Consider the following 21,362-nt stretch of genomic DNA (forward strand, 5'->3'; position numbering starts at 1 on the left):
TTAGATTTATTCATGTTTTAGCACATAAATAGTACAAGCTTGAATGTACTTTATTGGAGTTTCCATGCAGACCAATACAAAGGGCTTCATAATTATGGAGTGGAAAGAAAAGGATGAAGCTCTTGCTGTAGATTTAGATTTTTATACTTGTTGTTCTTCTAGAATTCAAACCTCCAAAACAGTTTTGGGTCGTCTGCAGCCTCTAGCAGGTTTTCCTCCTGTTAGGCCCTGTATTTAGCACCATCCATCTTCCGAAAGGTTATATTCTGGTCTCATCTGGTCAGAGATTACACTTTCACATGTCTACTGTTATATCTACATGGCTAGGGGCAAACTGCAGATGCGTCTGACTTTCTTCTTCTCTCCTCTCTTTCATAAAGGCCAGGTTTGTGGAGTCCGCAACTAAAATTGGTCTTGTCAGCAGATTCTCCCACCTGATCTCTAAACCCCCGCAGCTCCTCCAGAGTTACCTTAGGCTACTTGACTGCTTCTCTATCAGGTCATCCGTCTCCAACTCAAGTCCTCAAGAGCTACTATTCTGCAACTTTTAAGAGCATCTCTGCTTCAGCACACCTGAATGAAATAAATGGCTCGTTATCAGCTCTCTGCAGAGCTGAAGGAGGTGCTGATGAGGGAGTTCGGTCATTTGATTCAGGAGTGGAGAAGAGAAATAGTAGCAGGATAGTAGTTCTCAAGGACTGGAGCTGCAGACCCTTGGTTTTGGTGAATGACCATGTCATGGTAGCTTTGCAGTTTTGCCATTTCCACAGCATCGATAAAAGTTCTTTTTTACATGTTCAAAAGCTTGGGATATTGTTTTATAACCGGCTGCTGCGTTCCTTGGTCTTCATGATGCTGTTTCTTGACTGATGTTGTCTAACAAACCTATGAGGCCTTCGCATACCAGATGGTTTTATACGGAGAGGAAATAATACACATTTGTATTTATGAATTAAGTAACATTTGCAGGCAGTGGCAATGGGTTTTATTTGTGGTTATCAGTAAAGGGGCCTGAATCCATACGCACACCACAATGTTTAGATTTTTCATTTTCCTTCAACTGCTTAATTATTCACTACTTTGTGTTGGTCTGTCACATAAAATCTGATTAAAATCCATTCAGGTTTGTGGTTGTAAAGTGGACAAATAAAAAAAAGTTCAAGGGATATGAAAGTCCAGTTTATAGAGAGCTCTGCATCTTGACACTGAAACTTTAATTGTTCTTTTTAACAGATGGCCACGAAGGCAGATACCAAAACAAAAAAAAATCTTATTTTGTTCACAAAATGAAAGAAACACAATGTCAGATGGCACATTAGCACAAAAATGAATTCTGGTCCCCACCTGCCATATTGGTTTATCACCAACTGTTTCAGCCTCAGATTGTGCAACAGAATCTTTTTAGACCTTGCGGGACCTGCTCTGTTATTACCTTGGATGAAAAAAAAAGATCAGGGGAACTAAATTCCAAGTTTGTCACATCATAGATCTATAAGAATTGAATTTAATCTCTAGAGGGTGAGTGCTGATCCAGAGGTTTGTGTCTTATGCTTTTTATGTCTGTCAGAATGTTAGATTGGATGACCAGAAAAAAGATCAACAAGAACCTAAAGGAATAAATCACTCTCCAATGATAGCAACATGCACAAACAGGGCTTCTTGTAGCCATGATCTTTTCCTTTTGGTCACTACCCAGAGGTCGTGACCATAATTAATTGTAGCAATGCAAACACCATGCCAATCTACCTCTCAATCACGAATGTAGCAACAAATGACAAACAGAAAAATGTGGGAAAAGTTGACTGATCCCAACTGAGACCGCAGTTGCAATATTTAACAATAATCTGAATATTGCATAATGTTCTGAGATGCAGACCTCATCCAAGGTGAAAGACTGTTTTTTTGTGATTTCCATCTTGCAGGTAACCTGAAGATTCATGAGGAGCTGGAACAACTTGTGGCCGATTTCATTGGGGTCGAGTCCTCCATGATTTTCGGGATGGGCTTTGCAACAAACTCAATGAACATCCCAGCACTTGTGGGGAAGGTACGCGATTTTCCACACGTTTCCCCACTCGCTGAATGAAGGAAATCCGATAAACAGCAATAAAGGTGCAATTTGCAAAGCACAGTAGATATTAATATAATTAGTTGAGCTTTTGTTTCCTTCTTGCTTATGCTCTAAATTATTAAAAGAAAACCTAAGTCAACCGCTAAATATTCCTGACCATCTCACTTAATTAAAGTTTTAATTAAACCTTGCAGTAGCCAGAATAAGAAGGTTTTGGGCATACATGACTGCTTCCAGGCAAGCAGACAAGCAAGGGCAGTTTTTATGAGCACTACTTAAGGGTCTGACTACCCATAATCTGGCCTCTTGGCACACCCGCCTGCTTCAAGTGGAGCTGACAGAAACCAGCGGCAACTTGAAGCAGGAGTAGCTGCGATTCAACTGGACAGGAAGAAAAGTAGGGTTGACGGTTTAAGTGATGAGAACAGGCTCGTTTTATGCAGCTGAAGAGGTCCAGCAGCCCCTTTAGGCTGCAGCGCTGATGCTAACCCGGTAACGTCTGGGGGTCAGCCCTCACTGCCAGCTCCGTCCTACAGGGACAAGGTGAGCTCGGACAGGCCTCTCTGAGCAGGCGGAGCCACATTAGAGTGACAGCTGTTGGTGGATCAGCTTGACCCCGGGCCATGCTGAGCGTATCTGTCACCGTGCTGGTGTCAACACGACCACCCCCCAGACCACCCCTTTACAAGATTATTCCGATTAATGCAGTCAATTGCTCTGAGCTTCAGTGCTATATATGCTAATGCTCTGGAGAGAATTTCATGGGACAACTGAATTCATTTGCATGCTGATTTTTATAGCATATGAAGCATCACACTGTCCAAGTAAAAATTATAACAGATGAGCTGGTAAAAATTTTATCAGACATCAAAAGGAGGGGACATTTGTAGACGATTTCTATCCTTTCTGTGTCAGGACATAAAAAGATTGTGATTAAGACATAAATGGGGGAAGGAGAAGAGGAATGAGTTGACGGGTAATTGGCCATGTGAATCCTTTTTATTTGAAAAAGCACATTTGCATAACGGGATTGCTTTTTTATGCTAAAACACATAAAAACCAAGAAATCTCCTAAGGAACAGATGCATTACGTCGTTCACATGGTTGCAATTTTCACCCATAAATAGTTGGCGGTTAACTGCTGTTTGTTTTATGCAACTAAATGAGCAACTCATCCTGCTCTTATCAATAATCAGTCATTAAAATCAGGTTTACAATGAAATTTTATAAGATATTTTATTCCAGGCTTCATATTGTGAAAATTTAACTGGAACTGAAAAGTATTTTTTTTGTGTGTAAGTTGTAGCTTTTTGCTGATTTCCAGGGTTGTTTGATAGTAAGCGATGAGCTCAACCACACGTCTCTAATTTTGGGAGCCAGACTGTCAGGAGCTACAATCCGGGTGTTCAAACACAACAGTAAGTTCATCGTCTTTCTCTTTTTACATATTTCACAATTCATAAGAGGTGAGATCCAAATTGCAATTTAAGACTCGTACCTTGTGTGTTTATCACTGAGAGCAAACTTACTTTGACTTGAACCATTTCTACGTCAGAATAAAGCTTGAGCTTCTCCTTGCAGCGCTGCAAACTGCATCTTGGTTATTTTCTGCTGTTCCCTAGTTTCTTTTTCACAGGATTTGCAGATTTAGAGAATAGTATTATATTTGCATTTCATATTAGTATGTTTGGAGCTATGAAGAGTTTTTACCAACCAGCAAAAATATCACCATTTATATGCATTGAGCTCCAAAACTGAACTGTTGAACACTTAAACCTTTCTATATACAGTGATCTTAAAATCACAAAGGTCACTATATATTATTGTTGTTAATATTTTAAGGAACAACACAAAGTGGTACATTATTTTGAAGTGGAGGAAAACATATGCATGGTTTTCAAACTTTCTAGCAAATTAAAGTCTAAAGAGTGTGATTTATATTAATATTTACCACCAACTGAGTCAATACTCTGCAGACCCCAGAGTAGATACTGAAAGTTTTGCCCTTTCAGTCTCTAGAGCATTCTAATACATGAATATACTTGGTTTTTTTTTAGGATGGATAGAAGCTCAATCCTTCCTCCTATTAAGTTGGGGCAGCACCTCTGTCCCTGCTAAAGAAAAACATCCTCATGTTGGATGCAAATGAAATTTTAATGTTTTGGTCTCAACCAGGGAACCTAATTCCAGACGTTTGCTGTTTCCCTTACATTGCATATAGCACCTGGAAGCGTTCTGTCCATCATCAGTCCCATCTCTGCCTGTCTCAACTTCCCTCACAGTCTCCATAGCCATCCCACTTTCCCTCTTTCTAAGATCAAACCTGGATCTACTGTAACTAACCGCTTGTTACTGTATGTGCATGGTGATATCTTGGTAGGGTTCCAGCTGTTCTATGCTTTTTCCATTTTCACATTATAGATTCAACAATGCTCCATTAGATGTCCAAAGTTTGGAAATTCTGCTTTAAAGTTCTGCCCAACTTTCCCCCTGACCTGTCAGCTGTGTTCCTTTGTCTTCATGATGTTTGTTCACTTGAGTTGTCTAACGAACCTCTGAGGCTTTCACAGACCACCTGCATTTATACCAAGATTAACGTGCACACAGGTGGACTCTTGAATTACTAATTAGGTGACCTCTGAGGGCAAGCTCGTTAGGAGTAAAATGAGCGGAATACAAAATACACCACACACTTTTGATGTTTTCACCATGCATAATTTTTCTTCCACTTTGCACTGAGCTGCTACTTTGTGTTTGTCTGTCAGATAAAATACATTGAACATTTTTGGTTGACCATGACTAAATGCATAAAGATTCATGGGGTTTGAATATTTGGCAAGACATTGTATCTGTTTAGTTATGTTGTTTTACGTAAAGTTTGTTTTCCTAGAAAAAATAGACTGTATACTGGAATCCCATCTATCTCAGGAACACCACCAACAGAACACCTCAAATGGGCTATTGGTTTAGCAGCAAATGCATCCTGACAGGTGCAAGCTCAGTCAGTTATAGTTCCACCTATCAGACCCCCCGAGGCCTGTCTAAAGGCAAACCAGCCTCAGGCACCTGAACAGTAGACAGCTTCTTGCCAAAAAACCTTCAGCAGCGGACACTCAAGCCCTGATTTAGCTGAATTTCTTTTAAAGTGGCTATAAAGTCATAAAAATATAGCCATGGTTTTACAATGTTAGTTATTGGTGCAAGTCCTGGCAATGTGCAATTGCATGTTCACAGCAATTGCACCATGCACAGCAGCTGAAATGTTTATGATTTGCATTTTAGCAGAGCAGGATGTACAACAATAGAGAAAAACTGGTTTGCACAGTCCAAGTTTGCATATCATAAGGCATGATGACATTTCTGCATTTTTTTGTTGTTGCTATTTTTCTTAATGATTTGCTGCATGTATATATCTTTGCTTATTGAAAGTAAGCTTTAGATTCATTTGGCTTAATGCAGCTTAAACCAAAAGTGATTACTGTAAAATATTAGTGTAGCAATTTACAGATATTTGCTTGTTTGTTTACATGTTCTGTAGAGAAGAAGATAAGCATCTAGTCACACAATGTCACATAACAGGTCAGAGCTTATCCTGAATCAGAGTGATACTGTAAAATAATCTCTTGTCTGGTCTCCTCTACGTGGATTTTGAGTTGCGCCGGATGCATTCTGTCCTGTTGAGCTTCAGGAGGGGATATTAGCAGCGGCAGAGCATCTGCTGTCTCCTAAATGAACCTGTCCGCGTGGAGGCAGTAATATCGATCATCTAGACAGACTGTTGGCTGTGGCAGGGTTTTTTTTTTTCTGCAGATCATGGCTGGACTGAAGTTAGATTTTAAATATAAAAATTCAGGAGAATTACAACTGGTCGATACTGCCATCTGGTGGATTGTCACTGGAGATTGTTAAAACATCCCCATATGGAAAGAGGAAATTTTGGGAAATCACTCCCATGATGAGCAAAAATTTCTGTCACGATTTATATTAATTCAAAGAAATATTTTTCCTAGTATACTATTATATGTGTGTAATTATGACAGATATTTCACGTCTGGAAGAGTGTCAGTAGTTGTATTAGTTGATAGGAATGTTTCGGTGTGTACCCCGAGTCTTGCTCCATGGAAATAGACACCAGCCCCACTGTGACCCTGCATGGATAATAGATGGATAGTATGTTGAATGTGTTTCTGTCATACAGTAATGCTCTTTGTATTCTTAAAACTACTTTAGAAGTGGTCTTTACAGCAATGTACAATTGTATTGTTGCTTTATTTAAATTTATTGGTACATGTCTTGCAAGAGTATTACCCCACAACTAATCTACAGTTTACAACCACAAACCTGAATGTAAATTTATAAAGATTTTATGTGATAGAAAAACATAAAACGGCACATCATGTTGCACTAGAAGGAATCATGCATGGTTTTAAATGGCTTCTACGTGGATGGAACACGCAGAAGTTTCTAAAAAACAACCTTTAACCACAATTACAGCTATGACCTTTTAACTTGTTTAACAGTGGGAGTGGTGCCACAGGATGTGCAGTGTTAGTTTTCTGTCACAACGTGAGTTTTTAGAGTTTCAGAGTAAAAAGTTCAGTTTTGATCTCATCAAAGCTGATGAGTATTCACACCGCCTCCGGAAGGGTGTGAATACTTTTGCTATGCACTGTATGAACCGTCCTAATACTGTATACTTTATTGGGCAGATTTTGTAATATTATTATTTTTTTTTCTTTTTATTTACCTTGTCTTAATTGTTCTTTGCCTGCGTGTGTGTGTGTGCTTTAGACATGCACAGTCTGGAGAAGCTTCTAAGAGAGGCTGTTTGCTCAGGGCAGCCTCGGACCCACAGACCCTGGAAGAAGATCCTCATTATGGTGGAGGGCATCTACAGGTCAGCTCCGACTAAACCGCCTTCAGGTTCTTCCATAGGATATTGTTGTGGTGTATTATTTCAATATATTATAACTAAAAGACATTTCTTGAGTTCGATGGTTTCTAATTTTAATCTTTTTAAGTGAGAGTTTTGCTCTCCCAGGATTTGGTAAAGATCTTTATTTGTAACCTGAGGTGAGCCTGTGCTTAGATGCCCCTGAATGCTCTCTTTCTCTGTTGCCTCCCTTCCTGCTGTTTGAATAATTGATTGTGCTGTGTGCTGGCAGGTGGATGGGAGTGTGTGTGTGGCTGGGTAGGGTGTGATTACCGGGAAAAAGGGAAAAGGTATTGTGTGTCTCTCCTGGCGGTGAGCGATCCCAAGTCTTAGTGACCCTCTCTATCTTCTCATTACCTCTAATTCAAGGCCAAATGGAGCCACTGAGATTGACTTGGCTGAGTCCCCAGCTCCAGCTGTTTATTACTGGCAGTATTTTCTCATTTTTACCCCATGTTACCCTTATCTGTCAGCATCCTTCACATTTTTTGCTAACAAAGTGAAAAACCTAAAACAAGGAAGCAGTCCATCCCAAAAAAACTCGATTTATTTTCACTTTATTACGCTGCCTTGATCAATGTGTACAGTGTGAGTCACACGAGAGCAAAATGCTGTCCTTCGTACAGCTCTGAAAGAACTAGAGCTCCATCTTTCACCTCCCTGGAACATCAAAAGGCCTGGATAAGGAGACTTTAGCTCTATCCCTGTCTCGCCTTTGATGTCCACAACGCTCCTGGTTCAGCTCTGTCTTCTATCATTTGGGCTGCAGGCTCAGCCAAAGAAAGTATGGCAGGTCAAGGATTTTTACAATTCTCCAGCTATATAATTACTTATTCTGTCTATTTGTAGCTTTAAAAGGTTTCCATCAGAGGGGAGGAAGAAGTGGGGAAAAAGATGATAGGAAAGAGTAAAAATGCCAGGAGAAAGATTCTTGAGAAACTGTAGAAAGTCAAACTATATACACGTCTGCTCAAATGTTTCCATCCACTCATCATGGGCATGAGCATCTTATTAAGCTGAATATTTTAAGGAATTATTTGAGCCGTTTTTTTTTCCCAGATGCCGTGATTATACAATTCACAACATTTATTCTAATCCTTAACTGGTCAGATTATACTAACATTCTTAATTATATATACACCCCCTTCAAATACTTAAATAAAGGTCCCTTAGAAAGAAATTACAGCTGCCAACAATAAGCTTCTGGTTCAGTTCTGGCTGAATATTTTACGATTCTTCTCTTTATAAATGGTGTAGTTCATTTAAATTGTTTTTTTTTTTTGGTGCATGGTTCGAACCTGGAATTTAAGCGTAGTCCACCATAAACTGTCGGTGGGCCTGAAATTGAGACTATTCCAAGAACTTCCAGGACAAAACCAGTTATGATGGCTGTTGAAGATCATTGACCTCTTGAAAGACCGACTTTTGTCCAAGTCGAGGATGGCCAATCCCATATTTGGTAGAATTTATTGAGATAACAGTAATAAAAGTATTTACCCATTTTGGAGCAGGAGACTTTTTCTCGCCCAGCACCTTCTCAGTGGACAGTGATGTGCTGATAAATCACAAGACTGATTTTACTATGGATAGTGACACTGGTGTTCCAGTTGCTTCCAAGTTATATTTGGCTTGAGTTCTGGTCATTTCTGGGTTGTTCTTGAACATCTGAACCATTTTCCTGTCATCTGAGGATGACATTTTGGGTCAGACTGATACTCAGAGACACATAGATGTTCCACCAAGACGAAGATCACTAACACACTTCCATACTAGGTTTGAACTAATCAGCTTTCTCATGTGACATTTCATCAAAAATCAGAGCTGGTGCTATGGATATCAACAATTTTACCACTTCTGACAAAAATAGTAGCCAAATAATCATCCAAAAACATAAGCAGAACCTTGATGATGGGAGATTTCACCAAATACTTTTGAGGGTTTATGTGTGAAATATCTCTATTTTCTGAGGCTCAGAGTTTTTTTTTTTATGGGGCTGTTGTGACCTTTTTGCTGTGGCCTGCTGGGGCAACAGGCTGAGGGCAGCAGATGCCAACAGGCTCTACTCACTGGTCCATAAGATCAGTGATGTGGTGGGAGTGGAGTTGGACACTCTGATGGCAGTGACACAGAGTAGGATGCTGTCAAAGCTGCGTGCCATTTTGGACAATGTCCTCCACCCACTCCACAACACACTGATGAAACACAGGAGCACATTTAGTGGAAGACTGATTCCACCAAAATTTGCTACAGAGCGCCACAGGAAGTCATTCCTACCTGTGGTACGGAGAACTCTACAGCTCCTCTGTAACTGTTTGACACTTTCTATGGGGAATCTGTGCAAATTTGTAACACTTACGTGTGTTTTTAAAATAATCTCTGCATAATTAAAATATGTGAATTATAATGCTGACTTATGTATATTACTATAATGTACTATATGTTATATCGGTTTTGCTCTTATTTTTTATATTATATTCTTTTCATGCTCCTGTAATGGGTGCAGTTGCAAAACATGAATTGCCCCTGGGGTTCATATTCTGATTCTGATGTATTTATGTGTGGATTACAGAAAACCCACAATAAATTCAAACGTGCGCAAGTCTTTGTTTTTGAAAGTCATTGGAGTTATTTGTTGTATGATAGATATAGGTCTTTATTCATGTCCCAATCAGCAATTGATTGTACAGCAAGTCACATCAAGAGCAACAAAAACAACGCACCAACAATTATTATTCAGCTAGAGGGCATGGCACTAAATGCCCCTGCTTTAACCAGTTTGAGCTAAAAATAAAAATGTGTTGATCAAAAGAATATAGGTGCTGCTATGACTACAAAAATGAACAATAAATAAACCAGTCAATACATAATATTTTTAAAAAATCTAAAAAGTAATTTAAAACTTCACACAGAATAATAAATGGTCTGAATGCATACTTGCATACCCCCAGTTACTTGAGTGTATGCAAACATCTCATCTGAATATAAGACTTCAGAGTCCAGTTGGATTTTTTTCACAGAACACTAATTATTTGGTTTCTAAAGCTTACACCTGGTTGAATTCCTGTTTTCTCTTTCTGTGAATCTCTCCTATCAGCATGGAGGGCTCAGTTGTGCGACTGCCTGAAATCATCGCCCTGAAGAAGAAGTATAAAGCCTATTTGTACCTGGATGAAGCCCACAGTATTGGCGCGGTGGGGCCTTCGGGGAGGGGAGTCACCGAGCTGTTTAATGTGAACCCGGCTGATGTGGACGTGATGATGGGGACTTTCACGAAGAGCTTCGGGGCAGCTGGAGGCTACATCGCAGGAAGAAAGGTTACTGTTGAGCTCTGTTCCACCTTCCTCTGCTCATTTCATCCATCCTCACCATTTCAGCTGTTTATGGTCCACCTATGAAAAAGAGAGAGCTTGGAAACAGTGCAGTAAACATGCTATTATTCACACAAGCAGAAATTAGTCTGGTTGCTAATCCATTTGGACGCAAATAGGGTCAGGATAGATTTTACGATGTAGATGAGATTAATCACACTGAAACAATTCCAATAGCCATTGGTTCTCATTACGGAGAATCAGATAGCTTAGCCCACACTTTCTTGAATTTATTTAACACCACTAATCTGGCTTCAAAGCCTGATAAAGTAAGTCATGTAAATTATTTAGAATTTTTAAGAATTATTTGCAGCAGGTATTCAAAACAGATGGGAGTGAATAATACAAACTCCATAACAACGACTTTTTTGTAGGCCTCATGTGTTCAACAAATGTTCAATAAGCTGCAACTCAGAGCCTTTTTAATCCGCTTTTACTCTATTAAAAAGTACACTTTAGTACATAACCACAGTGGTTTCGAGGCTGTTGATTAGAAAGCAAGGAAACAGGCTTGTTGTTGGAATTAAGCTCTTAAAAATGGACACTTCCTTTCCCTGCCTTATGTTAGCTCAGTCCTGCTCTGCCTTAATAAGAAGGTAAAGCTGGCAGAGGGCCAGCCCCTTCTTGTGGCACGCATCGGAACTGCGCTCCAGATTTAACAGGATGATTTTTAACAAGCATGATGATGTTTGAAGTATGAACGTACTGCCTGGTTTGACAGCTGGCTGTTGTAAACTCTTGAAAGGGAAAAAGGCAGGAAAAGAGAGAGAAAGCATATTTGTTGTTGTGGTGAAGTGCCCCAAATCCTGTGTTAAGTGGATACGGGTTGACCAAGAAAAGGCTCTGCACATGTGTTCTGGAAAACAGTCATCTTTTAGCTGTTTTATGAGAGAACCAAAAATAAATACACCCCAAGCTCCTTATAATTCACTTCAACAGTGTGTTTAGAAAGCATTGTTCAATTACCCTTTTGGCAAAACCTGATCCATACTCAAAAAGGATAAGTCGCTAAATGCACAGGGCTTTTATGTCACATTAAATGTTTTAGAATATAAAATTAATTTTAATATTAGACAAATATAACACTGCATGTAATTTTCATGGGAAAAGCGATCCAAACCAATCCTGCAACTCAGTTCTTTTAGGAAAGAACTCCCTTTCCATTCAAATTCTCATTTAGCAAATACTGCAGGGCTGAGAGTTATTTAGGTAGAGCTGCATGATGATGCAGTTGGTAGCACTGCTCCCTGGGTTTGAATCCCATGTTCTCCTTGTGCGTCCTCCTACAGTTCAAAAAAATAAATGTGAGAGCAATTGATTCTCTAAATTGTCCTTAGGTCGGAGTGTATGTGTGTATATTTGTCCTTTTTATCTCGATGTTGCCCCGTGATAAACTGGTGACCATTCCAGGGTTTATCCTGACCCTCATTCAATCACTGCTAAAGATGAATCATTTTGTGAAAAGTGTATTTATTCAGGTCAGATAGACGTATTTTACCAGATACTCTCGTGAGCCTAAATTAATTGTAAAGTGTGCTGAGAAAAACTCGTTAAAAAAAATCTGTTATCTACAGAGCAATTCAGAAATTAATACATTTCCTAAAAACATCAGATTTAAAAGCACACATTCTTGTGTGCACACTAGAATTGAATTAAATTCTAGAATTAAATTCTAGAATTCTAGCAAACTAGAATTGTATTTATTTAATCCAGGTTCCTGTATGTAATTTGTAAAATGTGATGTGGGATTAATCTTGTGCATATCATATGTTAATGTTTATTTTGTATGAATGTTTTTGTATTTTATCAATTGTACCCCAGAAAGATTAGTAACCACTTTGGTTACTAATAAATGACACTAATAAATAAACAAAACAAACGAACAGGCACCCAGAACCCTGCAAGGACAAGCAAGTATAGAAAATTAATGGATGTAATACATGAAGGTCTATAATAACCAGTGACGTGCGGTGAGGTTCATAGCTGGTGAGGCACTGACGTCATCAGAATCAGATTTGCAAATAGATGCATAGATTGACAGCAGTTTACAGGTTATGTTTCACTTCTGCATCCTTACACATACAAACTGTAGCTCACAAAACACACATTTCCTTAAAAAACAAAACAAAATAATAATTATAATAATTACTGTCTTACCTGCTTCGATTGAAAGTCCACTTGAGAAAACTTTTTTAGTGTTGTAATGTAGTCATCCATGTCGAAAGTCGGGATAAGCGAGAGGAAAAAAATCACTATCTCTATTATAATCTATCGCTGCACTTGACTTGCTTCCCGAATCGTTTAGCCTAGCTCGCTGTCACTTACTCGGCAGTTGAGGAGTGAACAAGACGAACGTCTGGGATCTTGAGCGCCCCCTGCCATGAGGCAAGAGAACTGCCTGCCTCACCTCGAACCTGTTCTCTGCCGATTATAATCGCTCATTACACGAAACACGTTACACAAACACAGTTGGTGACAAAAAGCACTGTACATTATATACATAAGCTAAATTATTGGAAATAAGTTCACATATTAAATTTGTTTAAACCATTTTATTGACGCCGTACAGCAACATGCTCTCTCCGCTTAGCAGCCAGCGCAGAGCCAGGGGTTGCGCAATCCAAGGTGAGGCAGAGCTCGCTGCTGCCTCACCGGCATCGCTTCCAAGCATTTGAATGGGAAAATAAGAAAATTCAGCGATTTTGAACAAATAAAAATCGAAATTGGTGAAGCTACATGAAAAATAAATATTTTTTAGTACAAACCACCGGATGAATATAACAATTTAAATTACTTTATGATTATATATTTTCTTTCTTTCCATGATGGCTGGTGAGGCACTGCCTCACCTGCCTCCCCTGACCGCACGTCACTGATAATAACTAATATTAATACTGAGCAATCATTGATTCCTTTTAGATGTGATTTTCTTCCATAATCTTTAGTAAACTGAGCTGGTAAATACTGAAATATTAAATTTCCTATAAATATTAACCACAAATATTAAAATAAATTGTCTTTTTTTATTAAGATGGAGTTCAAAACATCCTAGAAAGGTGCAAATCCTTCTTCAATTTATTTTATTAATAAGTGGTAGAGTTAGCATGACTTTGATAACTAGTGAGGCTGGTTCAGTTATGGACATTAAAGTGGTTTAAAGTGGCTGAAAAGTTGCTGCACGTGCACAAGGAGCTCTGGCAATGTTCCCACTCTGTGGTTTTATGAATAAGTATGCCACACCATTACTGTGACCGCTGTATGGCTTCGGAAACACCCTGAGTTGTCACTGCGTGCCCCCAGGCATGAGATGGATTTCAGACATGTTCTCCTAACTGGCTTATCTTGGTTGCGCTAAAATCCTCTGGGACCACAAAGCTGTGAAAATCTCCTGCCTTAAACAAAAACAGATGTCAGGTTGTTCCAGAGCTCCTATCTTTCGTTTGAACATTTCCACTGAAATCCCCCTTCCCTCCATGTGTGTGAGGAAACCTCAGCCACCACCGCTGCTGCCGTCCAGTGGGGACAGATGGTGGTGAGTGGAAATGGTGGCCAGACATCATCTCCGGCTGTGTGTCATCACTTCGCAGCCGCTGAGCAGGGGCCCGTCACGGCTGCAGGCCCGCACCCAACCTCTTCTCGCTCCAGGGGCCTCAACCGAATCAGTTCCCTGAAATTCTGCTTCTTCCCCTGTCAGCCACTGGCAGAATTAATCTTCTGCTGACATTTCAGAATAATGAGCCTGACAATCCTCATTCAGGCTCATTTTGTCATCGGTTCCTTCTCAGTTTAGGAGCTGGAGAGGGAGAAAGGTTCCAGAGCCGTGTTAGAGTAGGTGCCAAGTTCCTCCTAGTGACAAAGGAAGGATCTGAGGTATTTTAATTACTTTTCAGATGTTGAGTAGATTTGAGCTCTCTCTAGTGGCTAAAAGGTAGAACTACAAGTAATCTGACTCCACAATTGAAAGTTTATGTATGTACTGTATTTGGGATTAAAATACACACTTTTCCTAGTGCTAAAATATGATTGCTTGTGTGCCATTGCAGGAACTGGTGGAGTACCTGCGCAGCCATTCTCACAGTGCAGTATACGCCTCAGCCATGTCCCCTGCAATAACAGAGCAGGTCATGCGTGCCATGAAGTGCATCATGGGAAAAGACGGAACCACAGAAGGTAAGAATATGAGAGTATTAGACCTTTCTTTACTAGTGAATCATACCCAAAAATTTAGCTCCGTCCATATTCCCTTTATCTCTGGTCAGCCTTCCTGTCTCTTCTGAAAAACAGCATCCCCACTAGATGATGCTGCTATCACCGTGTTTTACCATGTCAGTTAGGTGTGTTTAGGGTTTTGTGGTGTTAGACTTCTACATCCTAGCTCTTTCCCTTTCATATGAAAACTACAATACTTGTTTGGCTTCCCTTCAAATGCAACTTTGTTATTGTCACAATGCCATGAGGGCGAAAAATATGGTGTGCACAATTGCCCTGTCAGCAGGTTATCACACTTAAACAAGTTTTCAGTTGTGCTTTACTGTTTCTTTTTCAAATGGCTTTAACCGTACTCCATGAGATACTCAAAGCTTGGGAATATTGTTTTGTAATCTAGCCATGCTTTAAACGTCTCCTCAGCTTTCTGTCTGCTGTGTTCCCTCTTCTTAATTATATTGTTTATTATCTAATGTTCTCAAACAAACCTCTAAGACCTTTCCAGAGCAGCTGTATTTAAGAATAGTGACCACACATGCATGACACACTTTAAAGGTTTTCATCTAAAAACATTTTAAAGCCACACTTTTCCTTCCATTTGTCACTTCTCCATTATTTTGTGTCGGTCTGTGGTTGACAATCCTAATAAAAAACAGTGAAGTTTTTTGGCTGTAACATGGAGAATGGGTCATGTGTTTTTTGTAAGGAACTGTAAATGTTAACCTTTCATCAATATTGCTTGATATTTATTCAGCAATTCTTAGAAGGAAAGAAGAGTCTAGATACAAACGATTGTGTAATTTAGTTGTGAATTTGCATATTACCGAAAGAAAAGTATATTAGTAAAAGTTTAGCTTTTTGGGGGCCCTCATAGCTGTCCACAAAGATCTCACTTCTTCTTCTTCTTCTTCTTCTCATTTGCAATTATGCGTTTTTCTGTGCAAAAAACAGCAAGCCAGATCAGGAGGTCACTATCAGCGTTTGCATTAGGAGTTGGACCTGCAGGAAAACACTAACAGCTGCTTTGTCAGAAAATGTGGAAGCAATTACACGGGTCTGCCATGGCAGGGAATGAGAGATCAAGCAGTCTATGAGCATTTTCATTTAAGTGTTGTGATGAATTCTGAAAAGTTGCTGCCTCAATTGAAATAGACACAAGAATAGGGAAGAGACTAGTTAAAGTAAGTACCTTCTGTGTAGATGTTCTCCTGAAGAGACATTAAAAGGAAGAAATACTGACAGTAATGGTAAATGAGTGACATTTAAAGGGCCCTAAGCATATGTCTTGTAGGGAAAACAGGCAGTCGTGACATAAACTGTGTGGGACATTAAAACAAAAATGATAGAGTGCTGTAATGGGTTAATCGCTTTAGCAACAAAAGCCGAGTAAGCTGTGGTTGAGGTATACTGTGGGTTCATACAAAGATGAGCAACTTTTATCTGGCTCTGAATCAGACATGCCTTGCCTCTGACGTAGCTGTTGTGGAGAAATCAGTCTTGACCTGTCTTATTGAGGGGAGGGAGGGAGCTTAGCGCTGCAGCTACAGCGTCCAACACAACCCCGACTCCAAACCAGTTCAGCAGGGGGGCAGTGGCTTATTTGGGGGGAGGCAAAATGAATCTACGTATCAATAATAGTATTACTCAAGTAAAAGAAAAAGGTACAGTGCAGTAATCAGTACTACACACTTTTGAACATAGATAACATCAGTAGCCTATAGGATACTTGTTAACCAGCTTAACATGCTGTATTGGTATTAGCTAGTCATCTTTTAGCTAACATTACCTGCATCCAACAGCATTATTCAACTCAATTGGTAAGTTTGGGGGGAACACTGTGCAAAGTTCTTTGTGTTTTGCTGGTTTGCTTCTGTGAGTGTAACACAAAAAACTCTGCACAGCAGGTTTCAGTTATTGCCGCACAGGTGTAAACCCAGCGTGAGCGTCTTAGCACTTATGTTGCTTTTAAAGGCGGCCTCGGAAAAACACGTCACGACTTGTTAACAATGGATAACGACTGAAAAAAGGGACAGAGAGCACATATATAGGAAGTGCGGAAGCCCCTACTGTATCAAATCAACAGGAGTAACAGAAAGTTGGCCACTCTAAGGTAAAAACAAAGAACAGCTTCCAGTCCAGGGGGGCATTTCTGATTCTGTGGGTGGGAAATGCCCGCCCATGCCGCCGGGCCTGGTCCACCATACAATGAAACACCTCCAATAGTTCTTCCTACTCCTTCTTCTTCATCTTTTCCTTTCCTGTTAGGCTTTGCTTTAGTCACATGTTCTTATATGATTTCTGTGTCTTGCAGCAGGCTTTTGACTTCCCTGGCCTCTATCTTACCAGAGAAGAGCAATTTACAAAATGAGGCCCGTGCTTTTTGGCAGATGTCCGAAAGCTATGTTTTCTCTCTCTCCTCTCCACCCCTCTCTCTTTCTCTCTTGTTTTGCTGAGATAAGGGGATTTAAAGTGCTTCTCTTACATCTCTTTGAAAGAACTGCCAATCTGTTCCCAGGTAATCAGAGGGAAACAGAGCTGGGATCCAAGGCCGGCTCATGCCAAGCCCTGCTACAGCCACAGAGCAGCAGGCTCCCCAGCGATTCACATTGTTCAGGAACACAGGGAGGGGGTCAGCAGAGCAGACCGCCTCTGCTTCCTTTGATGTGATTTCTAATATAGTCATCTTGAAATCCTGTGCATGTGATACTTACGCATTGTTTATATTCAGTCTCAGTCATGGCTAAGCTCCACTGGCAGTCAATAATTTTGTGCGAAATCCATCATAACTAATTTGTGAGCCCTCATTCTGGCAACAAGCGTGTGTGTAAACCCTGCTGTCAGGCAGACAAAACTGAACCATCTGCTGCTGCTGCAGCCCAGTTGTGATCATGGCAAATTTATGGGGAAGGGTAGAGGGTTCACAAACAGTCTAAAACAGTGTGGAACTCAATTTCAGTGTTTTCCAGGTCTGGATAAATATGGAGAAAAAAAAGTGCTGAAAAAATATTCATATTTTCAGACTTTCTTCCCAATCCTACTAACTGTGTCGTTCCTTACACCTTTCTTTTCCTTTTCTCTGATACTTCATCACGTCTTCACCCCCTCCAACCCTCAAGTTCCTCCTTCTTCCCTCTTCCTTGTCTTATTCCTTGTGTCACTTTTTCCCCTCAGGTCATTCCTTTCTTTCATTTCTTTTTTATGTATTTCATTTATATCTTTTTTTTTTACCATCAATCCTCAGTCCTATCCTTCCTTACTGTCCTTTGTTGAAGCTTCCTTCATTCATCTCTTGTTTCTTTCCTTCCTTTTCAGTTTTGTACTGTTTTTTCCTGCCTTGTTTCCTTCTGTCCTCGTGTCCCACTTCCTCTATGTTTCTTGCTTCTTTGTGTCCAACCTGATTTTCGTGTTTGTTTCTTCCTTCCTTGTGTTTTTCCTTGGAGGTGCAGAACTTTGGGGCAGCTGCCACTGCAAGGAAGACACACTTAACGCTGTTCCCCACTGGGGAAACTGGAAGTGTTCAGGGAAAAAATCAGTGAGTTGTTGCATTACTCATGTACATCTGGTGATGTCCTTGTTTTAATTGGAGGCATCAGACGGATCCGCCAGTTGGCAGAAAACACCAGATACTTCAGGGCCAAGCTGAAGGATATGGGCTTCATCATCTATGGCGATGATGACTCCCCTGTGGTTCCAGTGCTGCTCTACATGCCAGGCAAAGTGGTGTAAGTACCCCTAAACTCTCACCTATACACGTAGCATAATCTGGTTATTCACAAAGTTCAACATTTAATCTAAAGCAAAGATTAAACTTGAAAACCGTCTGCTACTTCAATAATTACCTAACACCTTTTGATGTATAGACAGTTCTTTGTGATCTTCATATTAAGTACATTTCAGCAACGATTTGTGATTCATTGTGCAGCTCTAGCATGCCATGAATGTGAAACTGCTCTTTGCAAAACTGAAATGGCAGACACATTTCTTCTATGTGATTCATCTCTACATACCAGTATATTATGAGACTGGTATTACTGATATTAATACCTAATCGGTTACTACGTTTCTTTTATTGCTACCTAGGGCCTTTGCTCGTGAAATGCTGAAGAGGAAAATAGGAGTTGTAGTGGTTGGCTTTCCCGCCACCCCGATCACAGAGGCCCGAGCTCGTTTCTGTTTGTCTGCTTCGCACACCAGAGAGATATTGGACGAGGTAAACACACAGAGAAATCCACTGACAGTGGCTGTTTCATTTTAAACTGTGAATAAAGGTTTAGAAAAGGTTCTGAAACTTTGTTTTCTTCAGGTGCTGCAACAGATGAACGAAGTAGGAGACCTTCTCTGTCTGAAGTTTTCACGGCGGAAACGCTCCGCTTTTCCTGACGCCTGCAAAGGCGGACAGCTGATGTGACGTATCGCACCTTGACTTCACAGTGTCGAAACTAAGTGTCTCTCCCGGTGCAGACTCATTAACACATATTTTAGGGTAACACCCATAATTTATGCACAGAAGAGGGGACAAATGTTTGGCAGCTGCTTTTTAGATGTTGTTGCAAGCCACTGATTCAACAGAAAAACCGTTTTTGCTCCTTTGAATTAAATTTATTTGTTAACACATTTGTTTTTGAGCACTTGCAGAAAATCACTGCAGAAGCACGGCAGGGACCAGTTTAGCCTAAAGGAATGTGGCAAATATTCTGTGTTAGCATTTGTCCACATTAAAGGCTCTCAGATTAGTTTATTTTGAGAATTAAGAAAGTTTTAAAACATATTTAAACAACTGTGTCAATATGTCTTTAAATTAATGTTTGGAACTTTTTCTCTTAATGTATTTTTTATTAAATATATTTTGTTCCTTATACATTATTGTCAATTTTAAAAATGCTGTCACTGATAATTATTCAAGAATAAATTATTTTACTTACTATTTATTTTGTATTATTTTAAGCAACACAATGCTTTTTTTTAAAAAGGGATCATAGCTGATGCTAGTATATTCACTATGATCCATGTCTTCAACAGTGAGATGTCAAAAAATTATGAAAAGAAAATAAGCAAGTAAGCTTAAAGTTGTTGTAAAGATGTTAAGTTTGAAACATCAAACATGGGTATTAGCACATAACACAACAGCTAACCAAGAAGAAAATAGTGAACACAAAGTGTGCAGCTCTAATTTAAGTTCAGAAGGTGAAGATTTATATTAATTTATCTTGTGAGAAAGAGAACATTGGTTGAAATGTTTGTTTGTAGATTAAAAACCTGACTAATGGGATCCCTACCCATTTTCTAAGGTAGGTAGTACCTTATCCCTAAAAGTACTTTGTGTCACTTTTGTGACAAAATTGTAATTTTAAAATCTTAACAGGTGTTGCAGTTTCTGCACCAGTTCTGACCAGCATTATTTCTCTGACATACCTGTTGTTTTGAGCACTCCCTACTAACACCGGAATACTTTGTATAAGCAAACTATGCAACGACTGTGTATAACACAATAGCAGTGGATAGAAGCAGCTGAAAGTCTGCTTTCCACAGAGCTGTCCATGTTTTTATTTATGAGCTTTTGCTTCACTACAGCTTTGAAGTTATAGAAACATTATTTTTGGACACGTCTCATCACTTAAAGTGTGTCTACAGTTAGTTTTCTCTCAATAATATGTCTTGTGGCTGTAAAAAGTAACTTCAGGGCTACACATGTAGTGGATTCAGAGAAGTTAAGAAACTTCAGCAGCTGCAGTCAAATGCCCCCTCATTCCTTGGGCTCACTTCCCTTTAGAAACTAAGATAAAAACATGTTGCTGTCGCTGTTAATTTTCACTGGTACACATGAAAAAAGAACATTTGAAGAGAGTGTTTATTAATTGAAATTAATATTACAGTTTCAGACAACATGCATAGTGTATTTCTGATTTAGATGGGCATAATTTCAAATGCTCTGTTTATGTCAGAACCAGGTGTTAATTGCAATTTATAGGTGTTTTATGCTTTCAGAGTTTGAAGGTTTTCTGGCTCTAAATGTGAATATTAGGCCATACATTGTTACTGTTTGGCCGCTAAGTTATTTTCCCTGCCGATTTCTTTATTTTTGAAAAGAAAAAGTGGCCATTGAAAGCTTGGTGAATCATAAAGTTGATTGATTACCCACCTGACGTGTGTTGAAGCCTTGAGACTCTATGCAGTAGCTTTTAAAACATCCTAATCCATGATTATTTTCAGTACTCACAACCATACTGAAATGTTGTTTTAAAAAGTCTCAGCATGACACAACTTTCATTTCCACTCTAAATGATAGTCCTGCTGCAAATAATATATCAGGTTGCAATTACCTCTTTGACATATAGTTGAATCCCAGCGAATAAAAAAGGTGCTGCGGCATGTTTTGTGGTGAGACTGCATATATTCGCCGAATCCAAACAGTTTAATTGTCGGTGTTTTAAAGACCACTGTGCTCATGCACACGCAGGCTGCTCAACAGTTGCGAAGGTAAGCATGCAGAGTATGCGGCACCTGGGCCAACAGAAACCTAACCTACCAATTAGTGCTGAACCCTGAATTCTCGTGGCATGGGGTAATCATTTGATTAAGACAGGAAGGATTATAAATGGATGATATATGTGTGTTTTCACAATGTGTCAGGCTGGGTCTAGTTTGCGCTTGTTTTTCTTCAGAATGAGACACTGTGCTCTTATCTCCATAAACAACATAATAATGTTTTACAATTTCGCATAAAGATACAATGCGGAGCTCTCATTATAGAACTACTTTAAACATGGAAGGAATTTTAAAAAAA

General features: G+C 39.6%; 1 protein-coding gene across 1 annotated transcript in view; it reads left to right on the plus strand.

Moving 5' to 3' along the window:
* sptlc3 (serine palmitoyltransferase, long chain base subunit 3) overlaps positions 1-19,264 on the plus strand; it is a 32,565-nt gene extending 13,301 nt beyond the window's left edge. The window contains exons 5-12 of the mRNA XM_032553758.1: positions 1,923-2,047; positions 3,396-3,489; positions 6,863-6,968; positions 10,099-10,318; positions 14,416-14,542; positions 18,165-18,300; positions 18,659-18,788; positions 18,882-19,264. Coding sequence (XP_032409649.1) covers positions 1,923-2,047; positions 3,396-3,489; positions 6,863-6,968; positions 10,099-10,318; positions 14,416-14,542; positions 18,165-18,300; positions 18,659-18,788; positions 18,882-18,986 — 1,043 coding nt within the window. The 3' untranslated portion in view covers positions 18,987-19,264. The remainder of the gene's footprint in view (positions 1-1,922; positions 2,048-3,395; positions 3,490-6,862; positions 6,969-10,098; positions 10,319-14,415; positions 14,543-18,164; positions 18,301-18,658; positions 18,789-18,881) is intronic.
* The last annotated feature ends 2,098 nt before the right edge of the window (positions 19,265-21,362 follow it).

The sequence above is a fragment of the Xiphophorus hellerii genome, chromosome 22 (genome assembly GCF_003331165.1).
Source record: "Xiphophorus hellerii strain 12219 chromosome 22, Xiphophorus_hellerii-4.1, whole genome shotgun sequence".
Lineage (NCBI taxonomy): Eukaryota > Metazoa > Chordata > Actinopteri > Cyprinodontiformes > Poeciliidae > Xiphophorus > Xiphophorus hellerii.